This window comes from Malus domestica, chromosome 10 (assembly GCF_042453785.1).
Source record: "Malus domestica chromosome 10, GDT2T_hap1".
Taxonomy (NCBI): domain Eukaryota; kingdom Viridiplantae; phylum Streptophyta; class Magnoliopsida; order Rosales; family Rosaceae; genus Malus; species Malus domestica.
The window spans coordinates 39,455,549-39,475,966 of record NC_091670.1 but is presented as its reverse complement, the minus strand read 5'-3'; the positions used below and the strand labels follow the sequence as shown (position 1 = coordinate 39,475,966).

Genomic DNA, 20,418 nt, shown 5'->3' with positions numbered 1-20,418 from the left:
TTTTCTTTCTAAAAGCCAAGCCAAATGACACCGTTTGGTCCTGTTTAAAAAAAAATTCCCTTAGTACAACGACATCATTTAGGCATAGAATCAAAAAATAAATTAATCAAAGAGCAGCAGAATAGATCCCGTTGCCCCTAGGGGTGGGTTGAACAAACCAAAAACTGAACTGAGATTGAAAAAACCGAATTGAACCGAATCTGGTTGGGTCGGTTTATGGGGTTCGGAAATCGAACTGAACCGAACCCAACTGAAGTTCTTCAAAACGACGTTGTTTTGTAATTATTTTATTAATTAATAATCCTATTCTAGAAACGGCATCGTTCTACCCCAAGTGTAACCCTAACCCTAAGGCGTTCGCGCAACCTGAGCCTTCTCTCTCTCTCTCGGTCTTCAATCACTCTCTCAAACTCTCTCTCTCTCTCTCGATCTTCAATCCCAACAGCGACCCGCGACCCTTCTCACTCTCAATCTCTCACACCTCGCTGTTAGCTTCTCTTGCCGTTTCGAGTCTTGACAGCAAAAGTTTAGTCTCACACTCTCACTTCTCTATGTTTAATTTTTTGTTCTATTTATCTGCTCAAATTTGTTCTGATTGGACAAATAGTGGCCTTTACAGATCTTCAATTATTAATTTGCATTTTCTGTCAATAAAGATTAGAGAATGATTCATACTTTGCATTTTCTATTAATATACCGATTTTTTGGGTTTCTTTCTGCAACAATATATTATGTATAGTGTGGTCATGAGAATTTAAGATATTTCAATTTTCAATAGATTGTAATTTTAGATTTTTCTGGGTCAGTTATAAATTAAACAGCATAGAAATTTGATACCATTTAGCATTTTTCTTTTTCTTTTTCTTTTTATTAGACCGTATCATGAACACCGTCTCAATTCCATATTTCATTATTGAGGTGGTCGGCTGACTCTTACAAAGAATATTCATTTTCTTTAGTGGCATGGAGTACGTTGTAGTCTGGCATTATAAAACTTGGTTCATACTTGGGTGATCCCTAGGTTTGATCATAGAGGTCTTCTCTGCTGTTGCTGTTGGGAAAACCATAAACATAGTTTAGGTGTCGTTACCTAAAGCTAGAGCACTGTGGTAATCACCTATATCTATAAATGAACTGGCTGTTAATCTTTTAAGCGGGGTGTGTTATTCTTTCGCATGTGTGGCATTTTTTCTGCTAAGTTAACTTATGAAGGGTTGAGACCTTGGAGACCTTGGAGATGATGAAATTCAGATTCAGTTATCTTTGTACTCTTATTTTTAAGTTTTGTCAGACGTAGGCAACAGTGTAACCCTAAAAAGGGTCTATATTGTGATAAATTGGTACAATGGGTACAAAAAATGATCAACAGTTATTCGTATTTCATTCTTTTTCAATTGAATTCATAGTCTTTGTTTCGGGTTGATTTTTTGTTGGATTTATTTCAGTCAAAGCTATACATCTTTAAGAGGGTTTTTTGAGTTGCTATATATTGTTCACACATACCATAAACCTTTAGTGCTGGGTTTTTTGGACTTTGGAATGTTTATTTTAGGTATGGAAGACTTGAACTTTGATGTTTATTTTAAGTTTGGACTTTTGGAAGATTTGAACTTTGATATTTATTTAACTTTGGACTTAGGAAAACTTGATTGTAATTGAACTTTGAATGTTTATTTTCATTTTCTTTGATTCTATTGGAAATTTGGAATGCTTGTTTTATCGATTATGTTGAAATGGGACTTTGAATTTATTTATACTCCTCTGGAAGATGTATTACAAAATGGCTGCAAGCTTTTAGATAAAGTTTTTAATTTCCAAATTTATATTAACATTAACCCTGATTGCTTATTTAATATGAAATTTTGTTTAATAGATATAGAATCATAAAGTAATTAATCAATAGGGTTATTGATTATTGATTATCGATATGAAATCTTATAATTATTGATGGATAAAATTGTTATTTAAAATAAAATTTGAATTCTTGATTATTGATTAATTGAATTGAATTTTATTTAATGAATAATTTATATAATTATTGGTATTGATTAAGAATATAAGACTTTTTCCGTATTATACAGTTACTTAATGGAAATATATTATAAAAAAAATGCTTAAATTCTCCTTCAAATATTCCAAGTAGTTCTCCTTCAAATATTCCGGGTAGTCCTCCTCAACTATTCTTGGTAGTTCCAACAAATTGAGATCATTGAGTTGGATGAAATATTAGCTAATCTTTTTTAACCTTGCACATTTTAAGTTCACCCCAACCCGTAACTTATGGCATGTTTACCAATTGACAATGGAAAGGAAAGAAACGAAATTGAATTCCGCTTGAAGCATTATGCCGTTTACTAGCACTTGGGGAATCAGATTTTATGTGGGGTCCACCCAATTTCAGGAGTTCAATTCCGGATTTCCCCGGAATTGGATTACCTCTGTAGAGGTAGAGGTGGTAATTGAATTCCGAGTAAATGGTTCCATCACAAATCAAAGTTTTCTACCCAAAATACCCATGTATATTCCTAAAACAACTCCTACCGTCATCAATCACTCCCCTATGTATTTGTTTCTCTCACAACACAGACCAACCCACCTTCGCAATGTGAAACGATGCCCTAGCATTGAATGACGAACACTGCAATTTGGAACAATGATCGTCTAGGGTTTGAAACGACGCCACAACAATGAACATGATCTGGAACAACGAACGCCCAAATCCTCAAGGAAATTGTGATTTGTAGACCCAAACAGAAGAGAAAGAAAGAACTTTTCACTTTCACCCTGAAAATTAGATTTTTTTTTTAGTTGATGGCGTGGGTCGTGGCTTCGTGGTTCCTTTAGAGATTGGATGGTGGGGTGTGGATACTACTTACTTGGGAAAAAAAAGGGAAAAAAAGGGGTTGCAGACGAAGATTGGGGGAAGAGAGAAGGAAGTAATTTTTTTTTTTAGTTTACTTGAGATGAAGGGGCAGCAGTGGCTTTGGAAATAACGATCTTATAAAAAGTTTTGGAAATAATAATCTCATAAAAAGCTTTGTTTATGGATATATTTAATTAGATAAACTTAATTTTTAATAATTATAGCATAAAAATAATTTATTTTAAACAAGGTAATTTAGTAATCAAGCTAGTTTTGATTTCGATTCTAGTGAACTAGTAAACAATATATATGGAACTAATATCATTTGTATTCCGATTCCAGTTAGTTTAGTAAACAACTTTAATATGAATCTAATTCAGTTTCCTCCTCAATCCAATTCCTTCTCAATTTGATTCTTTCTCAATTCAATTCTCTTCAATCTGATTACGGATTAGTAAACACGCCCTTAGTGTTACGGTCTAGTCGTATTCCTCTTCACTTGTAAGTAAAAGAACTTAGGTTCGATTCTCACTAAAGACAAATTTGAACCACATTATTACTAGTTCATTGTGAGGCTTAGTCTACTTCTACACCCTCTTACTATAGATATCGTTTATTGAAAGAAAAAAAATCGCCCCTCTCCCCGACAATTCCTAACTTTATCATTGCATATTGTCTTGTATTTTGCACATTGAGAAATCTCTCGTCATCTTATATCAAGCATAGTGAACGAAAACTCCCACCACCACAAAACGCGACAAATTCATGCTCATCTCATATGAGTCATATGAAGAGTCGACCTCTATGGCCGACAATTTGACTTCCGTTAAAGTCCAGGTATTAAGCGTGTGGAACCCAAAATCCACCCCCCAATCTTTCTATATTTTTTATTTAAATTACACCATATGGAAGACTAATTTGACAGAATGAGACATTTTCTCACCACATTATGCACCAAATCTTTTTTCGTACTTTTTTTATGACTTGTTACCTTAATTGATTATTTTGATTGTTTATTAATATTAGTTGTGCTAATAATAGTGGTGCTAATTGAGATTGTCAATTGTTAATACACTTTTGTATTCAAAATTTGGAATATGTCCAATTTGACTTCTTATGAGCCGATATTTACATAAGCAACTGAAACAAGTCACGCCAGCATGAGCAAATTTTCATAACATTTGATTAATGGAGGCATGAATTGATAATAGAATGAACTAATGAAAATGACCATCTCGAGTTCAAATCTTATTCACTTATTTTGTGTATGATCTCTTTGTGCCTTGTATTATTGATTAACACGTATTAATAAATTTAATCATTCTTAATTTCGTTGTCATAAACTTAACACATACTAATCAATAATAGAGAGATCACAAATAAAATAAACACTGAAGATTTTGTCTCATCTTAGACAAGCATGGGTCTTGCTTGCACCAACCAGCTCAGTCCCATTGGATGTTCGCCTGCTGTCCGTCATTAGCATAAATTTGAAAAAATTACATCATATCATCGATTATTACAATAACTTTTAAATTAATTATCTCTACATAAATCTAAAAAAAAATTCAACAAAATTAAAGACAGATAAATTAAGAAATAATCAAATGATCTGCAATTTTGGAGCTGTACCTACTGAAATTTATTCCTCCAACTTTTTTATTGAATCCAAATATATCATATGTAAGTTAAGGAAATAATTGAAATTTGCAGAATCACAACCCAAAAAAACCCAGAAAAGAAAAAAAAAGCAACTATAAATTCATAGCCACAAAGCTCCAGCTTGTTTTAATACAGGCACAAGTTCACCTGTGATATGAGTAGCCATAACCCTCTCCAAACCACCAAACAACTTCCCGCCAACAAACACCACAGGAAACTGCTGCCAATCCTCCTGGCCTTCTCCGGTCAGTTTCCGCAATTCAATGACAACGCCGGTCTCGTCGTCCTCGTCCACCTCGAAAACAGTAGGGTTGACACCGTGGCCGAGGAGCAGCCGTTTAACGACGTGACACATGCAGCAGCCACGTCGCCCGACAACCGTGACGGCATTCTCTGACACTAGTTTTTGTACGCTGGCCGCCGCGACATGTTGCTCACGTGGGATGTCACGTGAGGACGCGGCGTGGCTGGGCCGAGTGCCCGGAATCCATGTTCCCAGTGGGATCGTTTCTGATTGCATACTGCAATTAAAGTTCAAATTTTAGAGAGAGAGAGAGAGAGAGAGAGAGAGAGAGATTTCAGAGGGGGGGGGCCGGTGTAGAAGTGGCGTTGGAGCACGGGGGTCTTATAAACTGTTGAGAGAGAGAGAAGAGAGAGAAGAGAGAGAAGCGTAGACTTTGACGTCAACGGCAGCTGCGCACTGTACGACGTCACAGGTTGCTGTGGATGACGTTTACTTACGTCACCCGCGTTGTTCGACACTATTTGATGATGCACCGCACACGTAACACGTTGCCATTAATTTTCCCACCTGTTTCATCAAGCGTAAAGTATTTGGCCACATTCTTCAGTCTTTTGCTCTCATCTACTTTTGTGACGAAATTAAAATAAAATCATAATCCCTAGCACGAAAGAGTTTTGCTAGCAGGCGTTGTTCACGTTTTTTTTTTTCATAGCTTGCGTGCGTGTTGTGGTAAAGTATTTACTAATCATAGTCGTTCGCTTTCAATTACTTATGAGGAAAACTAATGAAAAGGATTTGAAAACTTTGAGTTTTAATGATAAGAACAAAATAAAGGGTAAAGTGAATAGTACTAGGATTGACTTTTTAGTATAAAAATGTGGTTTTTCGTTAAAGTGAACAGTACCGGGTGCTTTTCGTTAAAGTTCCCTTACTTATATGACGAAGTTAAAATAAAATTACAATAATTGAGGTAGTGTATGCCAGTGGCATGAGTTGTTGTCGTATTGCTACGTGTACGACGACTAACATACCCCGACCTAGATCGAGGTATGCTGGCTGTCACATGAGGGTGACGTAGCCATGTGCGTATTGCGGAAAAGAAATTGATATAAAGAAATGTGAATAACTAGGAACCAAGCTAAATAATTTACACTAAAGAAATATAAGTGCAAGCATGGTGTTTAGGTGTAATTACACATAATCAAAGCATAAGTAGCCTAAGTGCAGTCCAGCAGGACAAATGCTAATCATACAGTACCAGAGATAGTCCTACAATAGTGATAATTTGTCAGAACCGTCGACGATTCCTCGTAAGCCACCAACAAGCACTCCTAACTAGAACCTGGAGGGGCGCAAAACAAAAAGTGTGAGTGGGCAAAAACAAAGCTTTTCAAAACCGTTCATTATCAAAAGTAATAACTCATCGCCATAAAACCTGTATAATTCCCAGAAAATAGCAGGCATGTCTACATCTCAAAACCATATTCGAAATAAGAAAAATTCCACAATTATACCATGTCAAATCTCAGTAAGAAATAAGTAATGCCAGGTGAAATAAACCAATATAAAATGTTATGTTAGCTGGAGTCACCTAACATGACCTGTACGGCTAAGCCCATAGCTTATCAATCAGATCCTGCACACGAATCGGAACCACCTAATGTGGTCTATACGATAGGCTAGGTGTAAATAAATACGCTCAAGTGCTACGATCATGTGAAGGCTGTGCGAAGTATCACAAGTCACCTATGAGTCGGAACCACCTAATGTGGTCTATACGACAGACTGGCACCTACCTTTAATTCAAAGTGAGCGTGTGGTATGGAAGGTGAACGATCACGTAAAGGCTAGGCCTTGACCTCGGACGGAGCACTAACACCGGGGTGCAGGATAATAAGCTCTAACTACATCTCAACACAATTATACTCAATACCATCAATATACTCACCTGAAGCTTACATGAGTGTCTGCAGCATCAAGCTACAATATATATAACCATACTAATGTATAATCAAACATTAAGAGCATTTGACATGACATTTCAAAATATAAAACCATTTAATTAAGTTTTCTGGGAAAAATACCAAGTGTGTATATATATATATATATATATATACACACACACACTAAAAACCAAAAGGTCACTCACTGATATGTGGAAGAGTCGTAACCCCCGAGTCTCACTTGACTGCGCTATTCCTCTGGATACGTCTCACCTATATTCGAAACAACTATTTAAATGTTATTTTAGGCACATAACCAAAATTAGGTAATAACTTCTCATACGTTGTTTAATTATGGTATTTGAATATATCATCGTGACCTACTCAACCCCACGAACATCCCTATATTTTTAGAAAAATTTTCTGATGTCCCATGCGCCCTCACGTGCCGACCAAGGCACGACCACACGTGCAGGCACGTGCCTATCACGTTGGACGGAATCCCTAATGGCGATAGGGAATATTCCGTTAAATAATGGAATATACCATTATTTTTACCTAACGCCATTAGCATATTCCGTCAAAATTGATGGAATATTCTTCTCCTTCTTCCTTGGCTCACTGAAGTCCGTCGCCGGCCACCGCTGCTATTGCCAAATTCTGGAAAAACTTCAAACCTTAATAACCCATCCATTTCTAAACCAAAATTCATAAAATTTTCACCAAGTTGAAGCTTAGGACTTGAATAACACATCCTTACCACTTTTTGGACCTAAAACCAACGGAATGTCGCCGGAAAAATCTCGATAGTCCGGGCACCCCTGCAACTTGATGAACTCGAGTGTTTCGACGTTCAAAACCTTCCAAAACTCCTCTCTAAGCTTCGTGAAGAAGTTTTAGGACCTCCTAGAACCTTAAAACTCCATGAAACACTCGCGATCACCACGGAGCAAAATGCACCCCTTGCTAGAGCTTGGGTATCTCGAGTTTCCGAGGTTCCCACATCGAACTAAGGGTATGGTTCGACTCCTAAGCTTGCAAGGAGTCCAAAAATCACATCCACATACTTGATCCGCGACTGTTTGAGGGTGGTTGGTGAATGGTCGTACGATTGTACGGACAAAGAGAAAGATTTCAAGGGAGAAAGAGAGAGGTCAACGGGATATGTGTGTGTGTATGGGGTCTAGATTTGGGCAACAAAACAAAACAACCAAAAACTAAAACAAGCTTAAGTTCTAATTGGGTCCAAAACTTAGGGAAGAAATTAATTGGTCCAAATACTAAGCTCAATCCACACAACACCACACAACGTTCAAGGGCAATATAGTAATTTCCACGCTCTCGAGGATAAATTATTCCATATTTCGGGACGGGTTGTCACAACAACGACACCCTCAACCCTTCTCAAATTATTTTGATCCATTGGTTATTATATTGAGAGTATTTTTTTAATTTTTTTAATTTTGATCCTTATTTAACAAATAATTTTTGTACAGAAAAACCAAAATGATTAATAATTGATAAATTCAATAACTACTTTTATCGATTTCAAATCCTAAGAAATAGGATCTTGTTGTGTACTAGGTAATGCATATGCCATATGTAGTCAATGTAGTGTATGTAAAGCACGACACATCCCTAACATAATTGACTAGTACTTCGAGAAATACACGCCTATTTCCCTTTTGCTTCCTTAAATGGTGTTTATTTAACATGATTTTCGTGCACATATATGATATAAGATGACACTTCATCATTTAGTTCAGAGTTAATAGTACTACGAAAATTATCATCTTGCACTTTTTTATTTTTTTTGACAAAATCTGAACATTTGAACTTCAATTATTTATTTTGGCAAGAAATAATAACTCATTTAAGTTACTGTTAGTTGTTTATAACTTTATCCTAATCTACTCTACACAATATTAAATTGGGTGAAGAGTTTTTGAAAAAGAAAAAGAAAAAAGTAAAGTTGGTGAAAGGTATGATCAATTTTCACCATTTTTTTTAAAAATATCTACTATTATAATGTGATGAGAGTTCAACTATAACAATAATTAACACTATGTTTAGATGAAGAAATTTAAGATTACCAAAGAATTTTAGAATAATGGAAATTGAATTGATGGGATTTTATTTTCTAGAATTTGTGAATTTTCTTGTTTGGTTAGCCTAAAAGAACAATGAAATTAAATACGAAATTTGTTATTTTTAAACTCTCAATCATAGAAATTGGGAAATGACATATATGTACATGAAATTTAAACTTGGGAATTGGAGGTCCCAAATTTCAAGTTTTTTTTTTCACGCGAAAATTCTAAATTTCTATGTTTATGAATCCAAACAAAATGATTCGTACATGTCAATTTACAAATTCTAACTTTTATCCAAATTTCAAGTTTATTTCCCTCATCCAAATATAGTGTTAGGTTTCATCTAAAATTACTTTTAAAATGTCACAGCCCGTCCCGAAATATATTTATTGACGGCGTAAAATTACCTAAATACCCTTGGACGTTAACTTGTGTGGTGTATGATTTGTATTTGAGTTGGATTTAATTATGAGTTCCTTAGTTCTTGGAACCACTTAGGAACTAAGAAAGACTACATTTTGATTGGTTGGGGGATTTGGTCCACACACTACACCTCACTTTCTCTCTCTCACTCCCGTGCCCTCCCTTTCAGAATCACTCTCTCTCTCTCTTCTACGTACGGACGTCAACCAAAACCTTTGCAATTGAAACGGATCGAAGTGGAAAATGATACCATTGTGTTCGTGAAGCTCAGATGAACACATCCATACCATTTACAGGTAAGAACTAATTCGAAATCACGTGAAAACCCTAACCCCGAATGAGGTACTGTTCATGCAAAAATTTATGGATTGTTTTTATGGAATTTGAAGCTTATAGGAAACTTTGTGAGGTCCCTAGGAGGCTAGGGATAATTCGTTTGAGGATTTTGGACGTCAGAAAGTGGAGATCGACAAGTTTTAAATTTGGCCAGAAATTCGAGGCAATTTCAAATGTGTTCTCGTGAATTTCAAGGACCCAAATTGTTATATCATGATTCTACTTGTCTTTAGCTTTATTTTGGTTTAAATTTCATAAGATTTGGTGAAGAAATGAGCGAGATTGAGCTATTAGAAGTTTCCCGGTTTTCTGATGACCGGAGACTCACCAGTCCAAAAGTTGAAGACGACAGAATATTCTGTCAAATCTGACGGAATATTCTGACGTCGTCAGTTAGTTTTAACAGTTACCATTGGGTTTAACGGAATATTCCTGACGCCGTTTGTAGAATCCGTCAGGATTTCTTGTACGTGGCGGCACGTATTGCCGTGCCTTGGCCGGCGCACGGCGGCGCGTGCGGGGTCATAAAATTATTTTAAAAATTCCTGGGTGATCGTGACGTTGTGTAGGTCACTGTGGTATATTCATATACCCAATTTGAGCTATGTATGAGAAGTTATTACATAGTTTGGTATATGTGCATTAAAGTGACGTTTATATAGTTGCTTCTCCTATAGGCGAGACCTATCCGGAGGACGAGCATAGCCAGGCTAGGCATATGGGTTATGACCCGGCTTCATATATGTGAGTGGGCAGTTATTTTCAGTGTGTATATATATACTTGACGTTTTTCCCATAAAACGTGTTTAAAGGAAATGTGATTAAAATGCTATGCTATGCCAATGCCTATATTTTATTTTAGTATATGCATTATCATAATTATGCATATTGTTGCATGGTGCTGTGGAGGCCCAGGTAAGTTTAGGTGAGTTATGTTTTGGTTATGTAAATTGTCAATGATGTGATATGATTGAATAATGTTGAGCTCATAAAATTGCAATTAGGGTGATTGTGATTTAGTCAGAGATATGAAGTACATGCCTATTTATTATGTCACATCCCACACCATATGCTCACATTGGATCCAATTTAAGTGCACAGTCTTGTTGTATAGACCTTATTTATGGTTCCGACTCGTAGGTGACTAGCGATTTATCGTCTGGCTATTATGTGAGATGAGTATTGAGCATAATTATATTACACCCATTATCGTCGTACATACCCTTGCTTTTGGTTTTGACTATTGTGCAGTATGTTGCCGTATAGGTCATTGTGGGGACTTCGGCTAGAGTGACTTTTAAGCTATGGAATCCAGCCGTATAGACTACCTTGGGGGTTCCGGCTAACATGTGATATTTCTATGAAATTATTCTTATCTAAATTGCTTATTATGTTTTATATATAGGCATGGTATACATTCAAATATGAATCTTGATTTTGAGTATGATTTGAGATATGTATATACATATTTATGTATTCTATTTTCTGGGAAAGTATCTATATACTTGTTTTACGGTGAGGGGTTAGTATATTAAAAGGAAAATAAGATTTTCATGTAAATGTGTTTTACTGACCCACTCAACTTTGTTTTTCGCCCATCCAGGTTTTAGGTAGCAGAGTTTGGTGGCCACGAGGAATCCAACGGTGTTATGACAGAATCCGAAAAAGTATGATTCACCTTCGGGTGTTGTATATTAGTAATTGTCCTACTTGACTGCAACTAGACCTTCTTATTGCTCTGAAAGTGTTTTTATACACTTAAACTCTCACTAGCATCCTTTCTTATTGGGATTGTTAGCCGCTTGGTTTAAATTATTAGTATTACTCTTATAGCGCGTTTACGTAAGGGTCATCAGAATCAAGAAACGGAATTGAATTCCGATTACGGCATACTCCGGTGTTTACCAAATCTGGGGGAATCAAAATTTAGTGGGTCCTACACAAATTTTGGAATCCAATTCCAAAATGTGGCTGATTTGGATTCCTAAGATATAGAAGATATTGGGATTCCGGGTGGCTTGGGCAATCCACTTGATAATTTTTTTCCCTTTATGCCCTCACTTACTTTCATTATTTTCAAGATTATCCTTTTTTAACCTAGACTTATTTTTCTTTCACCCAGCTCATTTCTATCTTCTCTCAGCCGCATGTCTTCTCTCAACCAGAGCTCTCGTCACACATACGGCTAGGTAAATTCCTTCTTCTGCTTTTTTATCTATGTGCTCGATGAATATCAGCATTTGGCTGCTCATTTCTTGTGCGTTTCTTTCTTCTCCGCGATGGATTTTCTTTCCAGGATTCGTTCAAATTTTTTTCCTGATTTTCTTCTTTTTATTTTATTTTTTGGTGTGCGAAAAACTTAAGAGAGAGAGAGAGAGAGAGAGAGAGAGAGAGAGAGAGAGAGAAAGAGAGAGAGAGAGAGAGGGGATGAAAGAGTGAAAGACTGAGAGAGTGAAAGATTGAGGGTGAAAGAGGAGTTTTTGTTTGTTTTCTTTTGAGCTTATCGTCTGATGAATCAAAGAATCATTTTTTATTTTTTTTTCCAGAAAAGGGGAGTGGAGGAGGAGGACTAGAGGAAGCACAGCTCAGACTGTGAGTTGGGTTTTGCTCAGATTTCTTGCTTGTGCATTAGGTATGCTTCTTCTAGCTGCTCCATTCTCTCATTCTGTACTTTTGGAATGGTTTTTCAATGTTTTGTGCTTGAATCACATATTTGCATTGCTTGTTCTGTAGTGGGTTGTATTTTGTTTTCCCATTAAATTTGAAATGGGAGGAATAATTAGCTGGTTTGCTCAATTGTAGAAGACAAAGTTTGCCAAAGTAATGTTCTTGCAGAAATATTTTTTTAAATAGTTTTGAGTTTCTGGCGTTTATGGGAAATTGCTGGTCTGCTTTTAGGGATTTGGTTAGGTGAATGCGATGATTTTGCAAAGATTGGGAGAAAATGATGGATTCCTTAAATTGGGTTCTTTTTTATTTCGATTTGGGTGTGCTCAAAAGTGTGAAGAAAGTCCTCAATCTTAGTATTAGCAAATAACCTATTAATCCAAGGGAAATAAGATAACCAGTAAGTAAACATGGAGTGGTTTATAAATGTCACAACATATATTTGTTAATGCAGGAGTAAAGGGAAAAAAAAGTTTGTACTTACTCCTCATAGGCAACATGCTACCTGTATGAAAATACTTGAACAAATCTGTTTTGAATTCAGGGCATTGTTCATGCTATCGATTTTCTTTTTCTTTTTTTTTTTCATGCTCTCTGTATGTAAATTTTTGTGACTAATTGTGTTATGTAATGTTAGTTTATTTCAGTTTGCAGATATGTTTATTAACTTATTAATTGAAGTCCTTCATGACATTTTTTTTCTGCATTATTTTGTGTAGACTAATGACTCGTCTAAGTTTGTCCACAAAGAAGAAAGTACATGCTGCGTTGAATGTGTTGATTGTCTATCTTCGAACTATATTTGTTGCATATGCTACTTCTTGTTTCTATTCTTGGTATCGTTTCCAAAAGCGCCTTAGAAGTCCCTCACCTTGTCAAACAGTTATAAGAGTTTACAAGCAATTAGAATACTTACATGGTTTAATTTATAAGAGTGATGTGACATGTATTGCTGAACTACGAATGGATAGACGATCCTTTCATAGATTATGTCAAGTTCTTGTGACTAGAGGACATCTACGAGCTACTCGAAATGTGTCTATAGAGGAGATGGTTGCATTTTTTCTATACATTCTTGCACACCATCTTAAGAATCGCACAATCAACCACCACTTTAGAAGGTCTGGTCGAACAATTAGTAAGTATTTCCATGAGTGTATTAAAGTAATGATTCGATGCCAAAAGGATTTCTGGCAAACACCTAAGCCTATCCCTGAGAACTCAACTGACACAAAGTGGAAATGGTTTAAGGTATGTAGTATCTACATGCCTACACTACTCAGTAATTACTAGCTTTTTATTTCATAGTTTAGTTTGTTAATTTAGTGTCCTATATACTGTAGAATTGTTTAGGTGCACTAGATGGAACACCTGTTAAGGTGCATGTACCAGAATGTGATAAACCAAAGTACGGAACAAGGAAAAATGAAATAGCAACGAATGTTTTAGGAGTCTGCACTCCGGACATGCAGTTTATATATGTTTTACCTGGATGGGAAGGGTCCGCACATGATGGTCGAGTTCGTAGAGATGCTGTGACTAGGAGAAATGGATTGAAAGTCCCTAATGGTAACACTCACAACTTTTTTTAGTAATTAAAATTCTTAGCTTTTGAATTGCAAGTGATATAAAGTTGTAAGTTTGACAATTTAATTCTTTGTACAATAGGTTGTTACTATTTGGTTGATGGTGGCTACACAAATGGAAAAGGTTTTCTTGCACCTTATAGGCGAACCCGTTATCATTTGAATGAGTGGAGAGATGGTTATCGTCCTACAACACCGGCTGAGTTTTTTAATATGAAACACTCAAGTGCTCGGAATGTCATTGAAAGGTGTTTTGGGCTATTGAAAATGCGTTGGGGAATCCTTAGGAGCCCATCCTATTACCACATTAAGACATATCGTCGCATAATTTCAGTGTGTTGTATGCTCCATAATTTTATAAAGAGGGAGATGGTTGTAGATCCTATAGAAGCCGATGCGGATGGGCAATTTCAAGATGGGAATTCAGATGCAAATAACTATATTACCACTGTTGAGTCCTCAGATGAGTGAACTGCATGGAGGGATAACCTTGCCCAAGAAATGTGGAACAATAGGGCGGTTCATTGAGTCGGTGTTTGATGTGTTTGTAATCATAATCATTTGGAATGCTTATGTCTAATACTGTTTGTGTAATAACATTTGGAATGTTGTATTTGTTTCTAAGTTAAGAAAGACATCCTATTTGTAATTGAAATCATTTGAAATGCTTATGATTTCTAATATTGTTATGTAGAATGGCTTCTGTTTCATCTGTGAAACAAGGAAGGGGACAACATAAACACTATTGGACAACTACTGAGGATACAATATTGGTTGAATCATTGCTTGAGTTGCATGGTGACCCGACTTGGCGAGCTGACACTGGTTTTAAGAATGGTTATTGGGGAAGATAGAAGTTATGATGGAAGCCAAACTCCCAAGATGTGGATTAAAGGCGTCTCCCCACATTGAATCACGCATCAAGACTTTGAAGGCAAAATATTTTGCCTTAACTGAATTGCTAGCTCTCAGTGGGTTTGAGTGGAATGAAGAGAAAATGATGTTGGCTTGTGAGAAAAGTGCGTATGGCGAGGCTACGAAGGTTTGCATATATCTGATTGTATTTTTTGTTTTATCTGATTGTGTTTTGTTTTTAGAATCTCAGTTCCTTGATTAATTACACTGAGTTCAAAATCTCAGAGTTAATATCATCATCTTCTTAATTACGAATCAGGATAATGCACTAACAACATACATAGAAAAAGAAAAACCTCCATGGGAGGTAATTCCAAGTTCTTTACTGACACCATCACCATACACTCAGAAACCACTTGAAGCTAGATATTAGAAGGATTACAGTGCACATAAACAAAAACTGAGACTTGTATGAAAGACATAGCTTTTTAAATACCAGCTCTTTCATACTGTAAAGAAAAAAGAGTTATGACAAACTTATAGATGATCTGTTGATTTGCCAGCTTGTGTGGCAACATAAAAGAGTATATATATATATATATATATATATATATATATGTATATCTTTTCGGAAAGGTTCACCCATCATCCCTCTGAAAAAAGGAAAAACTTAACATTGTTTTTTTGTTTTCCATAGCTAGAACACGTCAAAACATCCTGCCCTGTCCATTATTAATTGTTCTGCCTCTTGTCCTTTCTTCAAAGATCGATTTTTCACTTTTTCCTCTTTACGCTGCCCTCTTCATCTTGTAATAGACCAAGAATTAATATATTGTATTACACGCCTTGTGTTTTGTGTTTTTTTTTAGGGTAAAAAGGATGCAAGTGGATTGTACGATAAGCCTTTTCCGCACTACCACAGTTTGGGAGAGATTTATGCAAAAGATCGTGTTGTGGGTGCAAATGCTGGTAACGCTGATGACGATGAAGAAGAAGTTAGACTTGAAGATGCCAATGTCAATCAACATGAAGGTGAGGATGAAAGTGGAAATGACTTTGATATTTCTTTCTCAGTACCAAATACCCAACAACAAAGGAATGCAGAAAGTAACACATCAAACATTAGTCGCAAAAGGGCAATAGTAGCGGATGAAATGGCCAAGCAATTCTCTATTATGGCTAAAGCTATATCCGATGTGGGACCTAAGATTGATGGTCTAGTTCATGCACTGTCAACCGATATAAATCTGACCGAAATGCAACAAAAACTTGACAGTGAGTTGACCAAAATGGAGTTTTTGTCTCCCATGGATTTATTTAAAGTCACTAACTTCTTGGCCAAAGAACATGACCTTTTGAGGGTGTTTTTCAACATGTCTGATGAAAGGAAGAGTGCATATGTGACTACTTTGTTGCAGACTTTGATGCATAACGACATCTAAGTGATGGTCCAAATAATGTGAATGCTAGTTTTTTGCTATGACGTGCTTACTGCCATGATGACATATCAGGGAAAATTGTGAATGTTTTGTAAATCTAATGACTTATTAGATGACACCATAATGGTGAAGAACTACTTTTTGTTGATATTATGATGTTTAGGCAGGTTAAGAATATTTTGTTGACAATCTGATGTGTAGGCAGGTTATGAATATTTGATAATATGATGCATACGCAGGGTATGACAAGTTTGCTTAGGTTGGTTATGGTGGTTAGATAGATGTACTTTAATGTAAAATATTAACTTTAATGAAGTTATTTCCTACTCTTTGTTTGTTACTAATATTTTTTTCTTCATTTATTTACTATTATACAAAATCCACCTCTTGAAGATCACTTTAGTTCAAGGGGAATCAAGTTTTTTGATTTGAAATGGTAAAACAAAATTTCTTCTACTCCTTGACATTATGTAGCAAAATATATTCTTGAAGAGTTAAGACTGAAAATGCTCCTAACAATTTCTTTCCATGTCCTTCTTGCTCATTAAGCATAATTCTATGCTCATTCACATTATGCACAACCAGTGGCGGAGCCAGGAATCTTACCACAAGGGGTCGTAGTGTAAAAGTCCAGAAAAAAAATTTAGGATGGAAATGTTAAAGTTAATGCTTTACTTAAACTGATTATGTGTAAAATGGCTGACTGTTGCCTTTATCAGTCGACCCATTCTATTTATCAGTCGACCAAATTACTTCAGTCGGCTTATGTATTGAACTAATTCTGTGTAAAAGGGCTGACTGTTGCTTTTATCAGTCGACCCATTCTATTTATCAGTCGACCTAGAGTAAATTCAATCGATCTAAAGTAACTCTGTAAATACATGCAGAATCATTTTGTTACTCAATGCAGAATCAGTTTGTTACTTCATGCAGAATCAGTTTGTTACTCAATGCAGAATCAATTTGTTACTTCATGCAGAATCAGTTTGTTACTTCATGCAGAAACAGTTTGTTACTCAATGCAGAATCAGTTTGTTACTATTATATACTATATCAAATTTTATTAAAAAAAAGTATGTAAAATATTTGATTTGGGACAAGGGCATTTTAGTAATCATACTGGTTTATATTCTGATTATGCTGAATTAGTAAACAGCTTTATGGAATTGTATTCCGATTCCAGACAGTTTTAGTAAACAATTTCAACAAGAATCTGATTTTGATTCCACCTCATTTCAATTCCTCCTCAATCAAATTCATCCTCAATCCGATTCCTCTCAATTTGATTACGGATTAGTAAACGCGCCAGTACTCTTTATCGCTTCCGCTTTGCGCCCATGGCTACGTCACTTTCACGTAACGGCCAGCACGTCTCGATTCCGGTCGGGGTGTGTCATAAAATTACTAAAATCGTTTTTAAATAAAATGTTTTTAAATTCTAAAAACACTTGAAATACTGCATACAAGAAGCGCTTGTTATATGCTTCTTATAGCAAATAATTCAAGTATCTTTTCAAGATTTATTTTCATTTTACTGAAAATTGGTTTAAAAAATATCTTCATAAAAAATATTTTTTAAAATAAAAAAATTAAAAAAAAAAACTTTTAAAAGATCTTTAAAACACCATAAAATTTCGAAAACTGAAACGCATGAATAAATACTTAACACTTTATCTATTAACATATTTGATCCCATGTCATTTTCACCAAATTAGACACAATATCTTATTTTATCTTAAAAACATTTCTACATGCAACGCAATCGAAAAATAAAAGTGAAAGACATTATTATTGTTAGTGGAAGAAGCATCTCCTAATCTCAACTATCAGCTCATCCCATATTATCCCAACATTCATATCACGACAAAACCCGCTCCCGGACGGTGCGTCGGCCTACACGTAGCAATACGACAACACCCCATGTCGTCACACGCCACCACACACGTCACTCACTTACCAAAGCAGTCGCCGTCAGAGCGCGCCACGCGGCGTTGATAAAATGATGCTGATCTGATCCCAGAAACCTTGATTCTCGAACATGTCGTTTTTAGTGCATTTTTTTTTTATTTTGACCAAAACACGAATACGGGTAGTATATTCTGTATTTTTATATAAGTTGTGGGAGATTTTATTTTTGGGAGTTTTATTGAAAAATCCATGATACTGTTTACTTTAATAAAAAATCATATTTTTACATTAAAAAGTCAATCATTGTACTATTTATTTTATCTTTTATTTTGTCTTTATCGTTAAAACTCAAAGTTTTCAAACATTTTTCATTAGTTTTCCTTTTATTTTTTAAGTTATTAACTTTTTAATCCACATATTTCACTATTTATATAATAACATGTGATGTAACACCCTACGTACCGGTAAGCCTGAAAAATCTTTCGTGTTTAGCACGTTTGCAAGCCCTAGATTCTTGCCTTTGTCTCTCCTGCCGACGACTGGGTGACGTGGACGTCGCTTTCGTTTCATTATTTTTTCTATTTTTTTAATTCTCCCCACGTCACGAGGAAGCAGTCAAACACACAAGGGTTTGTGTTTGAATTAATCTTGAGTCATTAAGCAAGCACACATGTCATGCGATCATCGATGATTCGATCTGATCGCCTGTGGGTCAACGCTCTGATCTTCTTCTTCTTTTTTTCAATAAAAATTATGTTATTGTTGAGGTAAATATCCATGGTGCGACATGAAGATCTTGTGTATATTTCATCGAAAATATTATAACTAAATGAAATTTTTATACTTCAGAACTTTAACAGAAAGTTTTCGGTACTGTTTATTTTAACAAAAAATTACGTTTTTACGCTAAAAATTCAATCCTTATACTATTCATTTTATCATTTATTTTGTCTTTATCGTTAAAATTCAAAGTTTTCAAACTATTTTCATTAATTACTTTTTTTATAATTTCTATCTGAATTCCGCTATATGAATTAGTCAAGTGTTATGATTTTAAATACATAATATTTATATTAAGAAGCTTCATGATCACATGATTAAGCTGTACTGAGACAGACGTGAAACCTTCGTTGTGACAATCAAGCATTTTTCCTTAAACATGTGTTTAATTATGGTAACCATTATTGTAACTAAATGTTAATTCGTAAGAATATGCGTGAATACGATGGGTAGTTTGTTTTCTTGTTGGAAGAAAAGAAAGTTAGGTTTACCCGATGACAAGAAGAAAAGACCTAATTGGATTATTGCGTGGAAATGAGCAAGTAGATAGGAATTATAAAAATAAATAATTTGGAGTGCTTCCTTTGAAAAATCAAGAAAAGTTGGTTTGTCTAGACATGGAACTCAAAATAAAACTAAAATCCACAAGTTGGGGGTTTTATTGTTTAATCCAAAACCCAAATCTTTTCTCGTGGGAGAAACATATAGGGATTAATTCGAATACATATTCGATATGTCAAATTACAAATATTATTACAAAATAGTCATCCTACACTCTTTCACTAAAATATCATGTTAGCTGTTAAAAGACTATTTTATAATGTTTATAACAGTTTTTCTAATATAATGTTTTTTTATACGAGCATACATAATAGTTTTCATTACCTCAAACCTAACTAAAAACAAGGTTCCAAATGTATTACATTAAGAATTTAGATCAACCATGTTTCGTTGCTAAAGAAGAGCAACAAATGCTTCCGAAATCCAATCACAAATAAATAAGTTTTCAAACTTAATTTTCAATTTTTATTATGCAGACGCATGTTTATTTGTGATTAGTTTTCAGAAACACTTGTTCTTCTTTCAGCAATTTTCAATTTTAATCGTTTAGACACGTGCTTATTTGGAATTGGATTTTCAGAAACACTTGTTCTTTCTTTTAGCAGCGAACAACTGTTCATTTAAGACATATGGCTAGGAGAGAAAACCAGCTACAGCCCACGGGAAAGTTTGACGATTAAACTCTAAACTAAAGTAGCCGATATTCGATGCCATGCATATACTACACGACTTGTGGCACTTAGACCACCAAGTTTACGTAGACCAACCCCACTTAATAGAAAATGACTTATGCAAGAGATGGGATCACCAAGTATGTCACTGAAAACTGGCCTCATACATGAGAACATTTGCTGCGTCACTGGATGGAGAATGACGTTTATAAAGTGAACATATCGTCATTGTGAATCCTGTGTCAATAATAATAAATTTTATTTAGATAAGGTATATCATTTGCCCGGATGCCACAATAAGTACATATACCTGTGACTTATTAGTTGTTTTCCATTAGAGACATATTAGTGTGATTTTTCACGCAATGAATGTTATAGATCGGAGTA

At 35.3% G+C, this 20,418-nt stretch overlaps 2 protein-coding genes across 4 annotated transcripts; one reads left to right on the top strand and one right to left on the bottom strand.

Annotated features, from left to right (window-relative positions):
• Positions 1–4,496: 4,496 nt before the first annotated feature.
• LOC103446366 (glutaredoxin-C9-like) lies at positions 4,497–5,133 on the bottom strand. Its single transcript, XM_008385456.4, has one exon. The coding sequence runs from the start codon at positions 5,043–5,045 to the stop codon at positions 4,626–4,628; it is 420 nt and encodes a 139-aa protein (XP_008383678.1). The 5' UTR covers positions 5,046–5,133; the 3' UTR covers positions 4,497–4,625.
• A 6,035-nt stretch (positions 5,134–11,168) lies between these two features.
• On the top strand, positions 11,169–16,439 carry LOC114827476 (protein ALP1-like). Of its 3 annotated transcripts, XM_070805991.1 has the most exons (6): positions 11,169–11,231; positions 11,687–11,753; positions 12,111–12,196; positions 12,951–13,482; positions 13,575–13,800; positions 13,900–14,498. In XM_070805991.1, the coding sequence occupies exons 4-6, from the start codon at positions 12,955–12,957 to the stop codon at positions 14,286–14,288; spliced, it is 1,143 nt and encodes a 380-aa protein (XP_070662092.1). In that variant the 5' UTR covers positions 11,169–11,231; positions 11,687–11,753; positions 12,111–12,196; positions 12,951–12,954; the 3' UTR covers positions 14,289–14,498. The 3 variants fall into 3 exon arrangements, with proteins under 3 accessions (XP_070662092.1, XP_070662093.1, XP_070662094.1); XM_070805992.1 differs by lacking the exons at positions 12,951–13,482; positions 13,575–13,800; positions 13,900–14,498 and adding exons at positions 14,512–14,859; positions 15,542–16,439; XM_070805993.1 differs by lacking the exons at positions 11,169–11,231; positions 11,687–11,753; positions 12,951–13,482; positions 13,575–13,800; positions 13,900–14,498 and adding exons at positions 14,512–14,859; positions 15,542–16,439 and having other exon boundaries at positions 11,980–12,196.
• The last annotated feature ends 3,979 nt before the right edge of the window (positions 16,440–20,418 follow it).

Excerpts from the sequence above, each read along its gene's own strand:
- LOC103446366 (XM_008385456.4), bottom strand. The coding sequence starts at position 5,045 with ATGCAATCAGAAACGATCCCACTGGGAACATGGATTCCGGGCACTCGG.
- LOC114827476 (XM_070805991.1), top strand. The coding sequence starts at position 12,955 with ATGACTCGTCTAAGTTTGTCCACAAAGAAGAAAGTACATGCTGCGTTG. Across the intron at positions 13,483-13,574 it reads CAAAGTGGAAATGGTTTAAG|AATTGTTTAGGTGCACTAGA; the intron begins GTATGTAGTATC and ends TATATACTGTAG. Across the intron at positions 13,801-13,899 it reads TGGATTGAAAGTCCCTAATG|GTTGTTACTATTTGGTTGAT; the intron begins GTAACACTCACA and ends TTTGTACAATAG.